The sequence below is a fragment of the Hydractinia symbiolongicarpus genome, chromosome 5 (genome assembly GCF_029227915.1).
Source record: "Hydractinia symbiolongicarpus strain clone_291-10 chromosome 5, HSymV2.1, whole genome shotgun sequence".
Lineage (NCBI taxonomy): Eukaryota > Metazoa > Cnidaria > Hydrozoa > Anthoathecata > Hydractiniidae > Hydractinia > Hydractinia symbiolongicarpus.
In genome coordinates, this window is record NC_079879.1 from 17603092 (window position 1) to 17615519 (window position 12428).

Sequence of the window (12428 nt, forward strand, 5' to 3'; positions counted from 1 at the left end):
ATTTTTTTCGTCTTATTGCTTAGACGGCTAGTATCATATTGAATTATTTTGGAAATTAAATAATTTGGAAAATTTGTTGAATTTTTTTGGCTTAGTTGCAAAGGCAAATTAATTATTTTTGGCTATGAAAGTCATTAATTATCTAAAGTTTTTTTCCCGCGAAATGTTTCACAATGTCTTAGCCGCGAAAGTTTTTTCTAGCTAGCAATTGCTTGTGGGTCAATTGTTCAGGAACACAAAGCCTGAGTGGCAACAAGTCCTATTTTTGCATATCAAAGCACGCATTAGTAAGGCAGTTGATTGAAAGAGCAAAGTTAATTAAACCAAATGACGATGCCAATCACTTTATTGCAGTACCAAACGTTGCTACCAACAATAGTCAGCCCACCCATCTTGCGAAGTGGGTAAAAGATGACAAGAATTGTAAAGTCTGTAGTGGTCCAGAAGAGAAAAAAAAGACAAGTTTTGTTTGTTTTATGTCACACAAACTTAAAAATTCCTAATTTTTTCCCAAATTTTTGATTTTAAAGATTTTAAAAAAAAAATTTTTAAAATTTGTCCAGAAAATAAATTTCCACAATTTTTTTGAATTTTTATTAGGTTTTATATCAGCTTTATAAGATGTTTAAAGTTTAAAGTCTTTATTCTCTATACAGAGTATGGATTGCTAAAAAAAATTTAAATTTGTGTCTCATATTTGGGGTAAGATCAAAAATGATGATAAGGAAATATAGATTTCCTTATTTTATCCTACCAAAATATTACTTTTGTGATATGTTTTTTCTAAAACTTGCAGGAAACTTGGCATAAAAGTTACGTCTGCAATAACGTGTTTTTAAAAAAATTTACACTCACAGGGTCTACCATATCCTTAATTAAAAATACTAGTATTCAACCTTATAAATCATTTTTTTATCTTTGTATTTTAGTCAAATTAGTATAATGTCTTTACAAAATCCAGATGCTGAATCAGACCGCAATGTAGAGATATGGAAAATAAAAAAATTGATAAAAAGCTTGCAAGCTGCGAGAGGGTAAGCTTTTCAGGAAACCTTTTTTATTGTTCACAGTATATGCTTTAACCTTTGCCTGGTGAACCTTTTTTGAAGTTCCTCATTGCTGGTGAGGGGTTGCACCCTCTACCGATAGGCTTCACTTTGAATATGTTTTCATGACATCAACATCTGAGTTATTGAAACCTCTGCTCTCTGTGTCTATATATGTTTTTATAGTTTTTTAGGGGTCATCTCTACGTTTTGATTTGTAGAATGTTTTTTAATCAACCTCCATACGAATTTGAAACGATTTGAAAGGATTAATTTGTATCCTATTTGTATTAATATGAATGTAAATTTGCTTCAAATCGTTTCATTAAATTAATCCTTTCATAATCGTATGGTATAAATTTGTTTCAAATCCATTTAAAAACTGTTTTCAAGTGCTTGGTTTTGCTGGATGTAAAATCTTTCAAAATTGTTTTTAATTCAACATAATCTTGTAGTTTTTTACATAACTTGAAGTTTCATAATTGTGAAAGGTGCTGATATTTCTACTTGTATTTCTTCACTTATATTTCTTCACTTATATTTTTCACAGGTAAGATTTATTAGGCATAAACTCTTAGATCGTAAAAGCTTTATTCACAATTATTTGACTAAATATTACGAGGCTTAAGCTCCATAAGTAAACTTTTTTTCCTAAATTAACAAAATAAGGCCCATGTTATTATCTTCTTAATACAAAACTCTGATTGTGCAATCAATATCACTATGCAACTGATACAACCTTACTCTTTTGTGAGAAACATGACCATTTTTTTTGAAACCTGCTGTAAGTAATTATTTTTTTGTGCTGCCAAATTAAAATAGCTATAAGTAAAAAGAACATGTTTCGAAGCAATGGTATTTATGGTGGCAGTCGAATCAATGCAAAGGAGCACATCTCTATAATAATACGCCAGTTCTGTCTGTCTGTCTGTCTGTCTGTCTGTCTGTCTGTCTGTGACAGGCAAAGTTGATGTGTTCATTCTCCTTTGATGTTGCCAAAAAATGGATGTCTAATATGTTAAATTTTCTGACGTTACGGAACGACGTCAATAACATTACTTTAACGTCAATATCAATAAAGCTATTACAGTGCACCTAAAACTTTGAGGCTAAATAACTTTGAAACGAGGTGGTGACGTCAATGATTTTTCACCGCGTGGGTAACTAGGGACCACCTTGGACCAATTTGGGTAATTTTCTCAAACCTGGATCCCTGAATTCGTTTCGGAATGGACGGGTTAATGACATCAAAAACCTTCAAACCCCGCAACCATTTGTCAAAAGTACATGATCCTATACATTCTCTTGATCAGCGTTTCAAGATCTATAAGATGAAGACAACGGGTATACAAATTTATAAAAAAAAATTTTTGGGTTTTGACGGGTGATTGCTGACGTCAGCAAAATTTTTTACACCTTATATCTTCTTAGGCATTTGTCTAAAACATATGATCCTGTTCATTATTTTGATCAGTGTTTTAACCTCTACACATTACAGGCAACAAATAAACTAAATTCGCCATTTTTTTGTATCTGCAGTGCTGACATCAGCAAAAATTCCAAAACAACCTATTTTTTTGTCCTTCTACCTACGTGAATTTCTCCATGGGCCTTATTGACTAGTTTTGATAATATTTTCAGGTAACTTAATTTTTTAGTTTGTAAAGAACAGTTTGTAAAGTTTATAAGAACAAACGGTATAAGAATATTTTAGGTTTTGCATGTTTCATACCTAAAAATCTTGATCAAAATATCAAGGAACCTCTTTGTAAGTTAACAAATTTGCCCCTTTAAAATGCTTTCAAAAAAACGATAAAAATTTACTTCTAAAATGTTGTTATAAAAATATTTACAAAAAAAAGTACAAATAAATTTATTCCTTTAAATTGCTCAATTGCTCCGATAAAAAATATATACAACAAATTAATTTTTTTTTTATGTGTCTTAAAGTTCATGGTTTCCAAAAGTAACAGTTGCTTTTTTTACGGGAATGTTAAATCTGCAAAAAATCCAATAGTAATTTTTTTTGCGAAAACAGCTTTTTTGTGTTTATTTTGTCGCTATTGAAAAGAGAGAAATGGAAAAGAATTATATAATACGTATCTAGGAAGTAAATTGACGTCAAACAGAGAATCCTACAGTGCACCCATATCATATTATGTAAATTATTGTGTGACAATGCAACTTCTACTCAGTAGATGTATTAAATGTAAGTCTGTCCAGTTGTTAGATAAAGAGCACCATCATGCCCTAAATGCAACAAATTGTAAAGAGTAACCAGAAGAGAACAATTTGTGATAAATGTATCAGTGTCACACATGCAGCTTGTGCAGATATGTTACATTGTAATATCCACTCGTATATTCTATCACACTGAATTAACTGTTTTTATCTGCTTTTGATTTTTTCGCTAACTTTATGTTCCGACCTCTTTGAAGATCAATTGAATCATAGTGCAAACTATGGATACAAAAGTTACTTACTAGAAGAGGAGAATTATCTACATATTTTAAGAGAACATATTAACCACATATTTATGGACTTTTGAGTACAATGTTAGATGCATTTTGTACGATGTTGGAAAAACATCAATTTTATATTGTTAGGCTATCTGAAACTAATAATGAAGAGTTGAACAACTACGTCCAAATGCCTGGCTATGAGTTGGTAATGCAAAAAACCCTAAACCAAACTAGTGAGGGGGGAGAGAGGGGGCTTTTACATCAAGGAAGATAAACACTACTGTAACACATTGAGTTGACTTCAAAGAAAAAATTAAAACAATTCTTTCCTCTTTGGCTTTCTTTATTAACCTAGCTCTGTTTATATTAAATAGGAAGGTGTTTAATTTACGTGAATATTAACCTGATGAGAAAAACTGTTGATCTGTTATGGTGTATACAAATATAATACAACTGTACAATCTCATGCAACACATTGTTGCATCAAGGTGTTATACCAATGGATGAAATTAGCCACCATGATCTTACATATCATTTTAAACATCAAAAAGCGAAAGTTTGAAAAGTGCCACAAATAGATTTGAAATCAAAGAAATTTCAATTTGGAGCTTTAAAAATCAGATTTTAATGTACTGCACCAGAATTTTGCGTATGTATTTGATGATCCTGACAATCAAGTTAATAAATAACTTAATTACCGGTTGTAAATTTTGGATGAGTCGTCGATTTGGTATTAAAAAGTAGCACTTGTTGGTGCTCTGCTCGAAAAGTTCATAACATAGAGGGTAGCGTCCTACAAAAGTGGATGAATTTAGACATTTTCATGTATTGTTTAAGATACCAATACATTGTTGGTTTATGTTGTGTACGTTTATAATGATATGTGCCTTTATCGTGTTTTGTTTCTTTCTATGATTACTTGGACATTTAAGCAAGCTTTCCCTCAACAAATGTCATTAACTATCTTGATTTCTAAAAGATAGAAACACTTAAAGTTCTGTTAAATATAAAAGATTTTTAAGAAAGCATTCTAACAAAAAAGAAACAGCAAAAGTATATTCTTGCCTTGATAAATATCTTCAACTTTTACATTTTCATCTTCTTGATAACATTTAACCAATCTAAATCTTCAATGTTGTCATTACGATTTTTTTCTACTTCTTAGAAATAACTACAAAAATATGAAGGAATGGTAAAAGATACTGAAGATTAACGTAAATGATGCTTTCTTAAGAAAAAGATCATTTTTCAGTGTCGAGTTTTATTGCATTTTTATTGTTTTAATTAATTTTCAAAGAAAAACAAAATTTAATTTAAAATTCATTTTAGAATGCATTTCAGAATTTGTTTTCAGAAATTAGTTTTTAAATCATTTGAGAAGTTTGTTTCTAAATTATTTCCAATTCATTTCCTTTTGTTTCATTTTTTCAACTTATAAATTTTAGTTTATTTTTAATCGTTTTTAGTAGTTTCATAAAATAAAAATATGTTTTGTGAAACAATCCGCAATGATTTGAAGTGATGACAAGACGATTGCTATGCGATCTTAATAATTGAAACGATCATGGAGAAGGTCTCTTACATGAAGATAGTGCCGTGTACAATGGCATCAAAGCTAACAGGTGTTTAAAGACAAGGACTTCTTGGGCATTTTTACACTGTGATCTGTACTAATTGGTTTATTTGTATTTTTTTATTAGAAATGGAACCAGTATGATTTCGTTAATCATTCCTCCAAAAGATCAGGTCTCTAGAATTGCTAAAATGCTTGCTGATGAATTTGGTACTGCATCTAATATAAAAAGCAGAGTTAACCGGTGAGGAATTTTAACCAAGAAATGGATTTTCTTTATATCAGCAAGTACAAGTAAATTATTTTTTTTTAGATTGTCTGTCCTTGGTGCAATTACATCTGTTCAACAAAGACTGAAATTATATAACAAAGGTTGGGAATCAGTTAATAATTCATCATACATGTCATTGTTTTAAATGGTATTACCAATGACAGCTTTGTATTTATGTTTGTATAAAAAAATAAATAAAATAGGGGAAGAAGGATCATAATATGAAAATACCAAATCAGAGATAAAAATATAACATGTTACATACCAATGTTTGCCGCTGTCCAAAGTCATGTCTGTTTTTTGAACCTGTCATCATCTAAAAATGATCCGAAAGCATTTATTTATATAAAATAGCATTTGACGTAAGTAAATAGGATAAGCGTAAATAAATAATGGAAAATAATTTGAATTAGAAAGTAATATTACATGTTTTTCTCATTCACCAAATGCAGACCTCTAGGTTTCCATATCTGCAAAATTAAAGTATACGTTAAAATTTTCTTCCATTAACCCTAGAGGATTTCTTAGGGTTTTTTAAAACAAAAATTTTTTAAACAAGATTCCTTTAAAAACAAACATATTTATGTACCTGTTTCTGTTTCGCAAAAACACAGAATAACATAAAAGTGAGATTAATTATGAGCAATTTTTAGATGCTTGGTTATTTACATGCTGTTTTGATAAAATGTTGACTTTTGCAGCTTTTACCTGTTCTATAAAATTTAATGTGACAAGAAGTAAAAAGCATTATTGATTTTAAATTGTATATCTTCTACCTACGTTTCAAGATAATGGAATTACATTATTCTACTGTTTCCAAGTTAATTTAAAACAAGAATATAATATACCTGAAATAGCTCGCAAAACAACAGTTGAAATGAATTTTACTTTACTTTAATAGCATACAAGCTAGCCAAGGATCTTAAACTATTTATTTTCACAACAAGCATTTGTGAAAACAATTAAAACCCTGCTCGGACATGCCTCAAGCTCGAAGAGAGACTAATTGTCTGACTACATATCAAGAAATGTTATTTTTTGAAAAAGAAACATCGCGAAAAATTTAAGTGCATATTTATATTCTTCACCAAGACACATCAAAGCATGTCACAAAGGAATTAAGTGCCTCATTGGCATCGGGCACCAATATTGTGCATGTGCAAAATACTTTTAGGTAGAGTAAAAAGCACTGGGAAGGAATTAGTTGACAATTTGTGTTTTTTTGTAAGCAAAACATTAAGAGACCTAGTGACGAACTTAGATGTATCATCCCCCATGTTTGCGCAGAAGCAGAGTTTTTACTGCAGCTATGATGTGTTAACAAAAATGTAAAATCAAAAAAACTTCAACACATGTCCTTGTTTTTTTATGCCAACATCGTCGAAAATTGCTCGCATAGACACTCTGACGCGAGCAATTAATTGCTCGGGAGTTTATTTGCTCATGGCAAGGCCTGCATCGGGTAAGCATGATTTGCCTGTACAGTGTACCAAATTTTATTTTAATCGGAGCACTCAGTCACATTATAAAAGAAGATATTTTTGCATGTGTCGCATCTTGATTGTTTGTTTGTGAGAACTTCCCTACACATCTAATCCACATTTGTTCACAGGAAATTCCCTTCTTGAAAATATAGGCTTTATTAATGAACTAAAATGTTTGCTCCACATGTAAAAATAATGGTTAATATGATTCAGTTTATATTTTTGTCGTCATGAGAGATAGTGACGTCAAAAACCCCCAAAACAGACAAAGATAGTCAGCTAGTAACTGGCCCTGCGAGATAAAATTTAATACGCTATAAAAAACAAATCCTCGTTTATGAAGCCTGCGATCAAGAACGGTAAGTGTTATTACAAAGAACGTAAGATATAGAGAACATTAAAGTCGGCCCCTTTTCTTCATGCTAACACTATTATGCTCGGCTGGTGCATTACACTGAGACTCAAACGGAAGATAGAAGACCATTTGAAACCATGCCACAAGTCAGTCCGACCTTCATCGTCACAGAGAATACTGCGAGAAGAGTGCGTACCCATGCAAGTTAAATACAACTAGAATATGGGAGAGGTTAAGTGTCCTGCACCTTAATATGGCCTTGTGGCGTTCAATGATGTTTCAACTTTGCACTCATGATTAATACGTTTTACAAGATTCATTTTTTTATTGGGTTTCGTTTTAAGGCCTGCCTTCCTGCATCTTTACAAGCTTGACATAATGGTAGCACCACTCGAAATAACAAAACTAGCAACGGATCTCATTCACCCCCATTCTTTCCACAATAACAACGCTTTTCTTGCCTACCGATATTGGATGCATAATACGAAAATTTGATATGCTTGGTATTTTTTGCATAAAAAGAAACAAAATAATGAATTGTTATAAACCGTCTGTAGCAACAATGTACATGTTTTTATCATTTTATTATCCATTTTCATCTTACCAATCATAGTGTTCATAATAAAATGAGTGGCAGTAATGGGGAGGACAAAGCTTCATGTGTCTTATTATTTAAATGTTTTGATTTTTTTCATATTTTTTTTGACTACCTGTTGTTTTAAAGTAGCAAATATAAAAATGAAAAACAAAGAATGAATATCATTCAAACTAAATTTTTTACTATTTTTAACAGCATGTATCAATTTAGTCCTGGGCACTACCTTGTGAAATACATGTCAATAACACCTTAAAATGATACCTGCCATACTGCTCTATTGCCAGAAGCAAATCATTTTAATATGCTCAATGTGATAGATAAAAGATATAAATAGATTAGAATAACACTTAACACAAAAGAAAAATATATTTCCAGAATTGTGTTTTAGAGAGAGTGAGGAAATCGTTATTGAGAGAAAAATATAAAGCACCTAAGCAAAGTAAGGTCATAAAGTGTTGTGTTCTTGCAAAGAACTTTGTTCCGATTAAATTTTAAATGGTGTTATTTATGTTATTTGTTAAAGGAATACGGCAAATATTTATATGTTTTCTTCAGTAGCGTTTTTGTGATTTTATAATTAATAAAGTTCAAAATTAACTAAAACAAAATAAGTAAAAAATCAAAAAAAATCTTTGATAGTAACAAAATATTATTTTAGTAAGGATGTTTATGATCCATCCTTAGCATTGAAACCTTAAATATCGTTATTAGCCACGCTTTAACTTATAATTTAATTTACATTAAAATTGTTTGTCCCACAAGTGGTTACAAAGTTTAACAAGAAGCCGACCGGCTTTAACAATTTCCGCCACTTATAAGCTCTTGTGAGGTTTCCGTTTTTCCTAGGTCTGTCTGTTGGAGATACAGAAGTGGGTATGCAGGTTCCTCGTGCCTGCTTATGTTGCTTTTAAGCAAGCAGCAAAGTAAAAAAATGTCAACAAAAATTTTTAAGATGCATTATGGAATGAACATTGAAACAAAAGCTAGCAATCTTGGTCCCCGGCCCTATGAGCAACATCTTCATCGCTCACATTTACCCTTATAAATTCCATTTCATATCTCCTTGCGTGCGTACCAGCATATGGTGTCTAGAATGTAACTTGTCAAATGTTCAGCCTTTTAAAATTTTAGCAAAGCTGAATTACCTAAATTTGTCATGTTCCTGCTTTTGTTGTCCACATGCGAGTCAAACAGAAAATATTCATGTGTAGACCACAAGATTGTGAATGTGAACCCATTTACAAGCATCAACAACACCCCATCTCTGATGTCAAAATTATCTTCTACGCACAGAAAACTGATATCAAAGATACCGATGTTTGTATTCAAACGTGTTACCGACAAAAATGTTTTAAAGATTTCAACACATTCCGGAAGTTCGTTCAGACCATAGGCAACGATTTTTCGCTAGTTTGCTAAAAGTTGTGTTTCCTATTTCGAGTATATTGCCGAGATCAGGTGTTTTCCAAATAGTAACTTGCCTAATTTTTGACCAACAAATACTTATTAAAGCATTACATGTACATTGTATGCCAGCAGAATCCCCGAAACGTTCGTCTGTTTGATTAAACAACCCAAGGATTACTTTATCAGCAGGCCCAGGATTAGATTCCACATCACCATCTAAAAGGAGTCTGTCTTTATTCCGGAAAAAAGTTGCTGAATGAAATATTAGGCATTTTGAGGCAGACTTTTGCAATCGAAACATAGAGTAATCGAACTGGCAAATATCCTCGCACGTGTATACAACCCAACCGAGATTACAACTTGCGCAAACCAAACTTGGGATCACAAAAGAAGAAACTATGCATAATGGAACGTTAATTATTTATACGAATGGTATAAATGAAAACGCTGCGCAAATATGAAAAATTATATTTTAATCAATTCAATTATATATTTCAGGTTCAAAACAACAAGTACGAGTATTTGAGTATTTAAGCTTTTTAGTTTTCAGTATTCAAGTTTTGAGCTTTGAGTATTAGTTTTTCAGTACTTCTGAGCGTTTCTTAGACACCACATATCACCTAACAGAAATAGAAAATCGATTAAATTGATGACAACATGCACTGGAAAGTAAAATTGACACTGTTGCAGTTTAGACAAAGTTAAAATACTAAGAATGAGGCGATAAAAAAATACCCCAATAAACTGCTTGAATACCGAAATGAACAATTATTGTATCCAATTCTATACTAAAACCAAAATACATAAAAATTAAAATATGATGAAGAGAGAATAGCCAAAGAATTAGGGGTGACTCACCAATTGAAAAGGAAGTGAAATACATCGAAGTTTAAATATTTCATACAGTAAAAAATGAATTTTTAAAATATGTCGGATTGGTGTTCAGCATACACATTTTGATTTGTGAGTCATCCCATATACAAAACTACATCTGAATTTTTATTTTTTATCGGCCAAGATGTTGACTCCCCCCTCAGACAAATGCCAATAAAAAAGACCAACATATTTTAGGAGAATTAGTCTGTAATGGGATATAGTAAGCCAAAACAGTTTTATGCCTGTCAGGTATGGTTTCTCATATATAGCAATATTCAACGAGTCATTATATTCGAGTCATTTGTTCAACGATTGTGATGTTATATGTTCAACCAGTCATTTATATGTTCAATGAATAATATACAAGCAACGAAATATTTTCAAAATATCTGATCTGCCTTTTTTCTTACTTGACATGCAATACACATGTCTATTTCGCCTTCTTTGAGCTTTCAGAAAGTAGTGCCTATAATATTTTTACATGATTATGTTTTGTGAGGAGTAGTTAAATATAAATATGGACGGTTAAACATATATGAGTCGTTGCACACATAAGAGTCATTAAACATTTACAATGAACCATGTTGGATTTGTTGAACATATCACAATTGTTCACAATTGAACATAAATATTCAATTTGCTGAATATTGGTATGTATGGGCACATGTATTGAACATTTGCAACTTTGTTTTGATTTGGGAATGTATATGCTCTGTACGACTCCTTTGTTTATGCACACTGTTAAATCTGAGAAAGGGCTTAAATTTTCTGCAGATTTTCAGATCAGACTAAGTAAATTCGTTCCTAGGATCAATGAACATCTTAGGTTGAAGAAATTGGTACCTCAGTTTATCATCGTCTGCATTTCAGGGAGTACCATGCAGGAAATTTTCATTATTCATTATTTTAAAGCCTTCACAATCTCTTCATTGCGCATGCCACAAAGCCGCTATTTTTCTGTTTACAGTACATTGTCTCGCTCGGCCAAAATAAGTAAAAGGCCCACAGCCCTGGAACTAATGCCTAAAAGACATGTACAGCAAGAACGAGTGTACGATTTGTTGGTATTTTATAAATAGAGCAAAAAAAATAGAGCAAAAAAACGAAAAATGTTGGTTGTCGTCGGTATGTGTGAAGCATGTCAGAAGGCTTTTTGAGATATTATTTTGGTTAGAAACCTCATACTTTTCTTCTTTGTAAGGGAAAGTAAAGCCAATAATGAATTTTTTGAAATAATAACATATTTACCACCACGTAAATATATAGATGCAGGCTGCCTGAGTAAACTGAGGTACAACTTTCTTCGGCCTTAGTGTCACTCAATCTCGTCCCAAGGGCTTTTCTACGCATTTTATTAACATATCACAATTGTTCACAATTGAACATAAATATTCAATTTGTTGAATATTGCTACGTATGATGGGCAACGTAGGCGTTCAGAAATTCTGCCAGACGAGTTTGGGTGCCACTGAAAAAATTGTAAGTTGACATGATATCTTATTGGTTATTCCAGATTGTATGCTAGGTATAGCTTGTCTGCATATCTAAACACATCACATTTTGAAACAAAAACTTTCGTATGCTTAACAAACTTTTATTTTCAGAAGCTTAGCTCCAAACAACGTGCAGGTTTTCGTTACCCTTTTTTACACAACAACGAAGTTCCCTCACCTTTGAAGTGTCAAGCAGTCACTTGATGCTAAGTATAAACGAATAAGAGTATAGTATATTAAAGCACAAAACTGTGTCTAGCCTACCTACTTTGGCTTAGAGCGAGCAAGCAACAACTGCGTACAGTCAACAACAGTCAAAACGGCCGACAATATTGCCAACGTGGCTTGTACAGGAACAAAAATTTTCAGGACCGAGGATTTAAAGCAAATTGGGCTACATAGATTAAGATTTTCTGAAAAAGATTTTGGAGAATTAATACAATAATTATAATTATAATTTCAAGAAAAATAAAAAATAGAACAGTACGATCGTAAGTCTGTGGTTGTGGAGATTTGCAAAAAGTGCTGGACGATAGAATGTGGAAACCAAACAATTTCCTCACAGAGCGCGGAAATTGAATTAATGACTTTACTCAAAATTTTTTGTGCCATAGAAACTTACTCTGTGCATGTTCCCCATGCCAAAACAATAACCCCTGGATGGTGCAAGGGGGTAAAGGATTTTTTTTAAGATCGCAAGCACAAAATTCTTGAGGAGTGCGATTCATTGCATGCCTACCTAAAATCTTAAGAAATGGCCTGTATATACATTTAAGAAGCTAAATACAGAAAGAAAAAAAATATTTTGTAACTGTGATGTCAAAAAAATTCTCCAACCGCCGCTATATTATTGACCCGGTCGG

The 12428-nt window shown here is 32.0% G+C and overlaps 1 protein-coding gene across 2 annotated transcripts in view; it reads left to right on the forward strand.

Annotated features, from left to right (window-relative positions):
- The window catches only part of LOC130645040 (eukaryotic peptide chain release factor subunit 1), a 60586-nt gene that overhangs the window by 10365 nt on the left and 37793 nt on the right, over positions 1-12428 (forward strand). Inside the window, exons 2-4 of one of the 2 annotated variants that reach the window (XM_057450890.1) lie at positions 930-1034; positions 5209-5325; positions 5395-5453. In XM_057450890.1, the coding sequence (XP_057306873.1) occupies positions 943-1034; positions 5209-5325; positions 5395-5453 (268 nt within the window). In that variant the 5' untranslated portion in view covers positions 930-942. The remainder of the gene's footprint in view (positions 1-929; positions 1035-5208; positions 5326-5394; positions 5454-12428) is intronic. The other variant, XM_057450891.1, reaches the window with a different exon arrangement.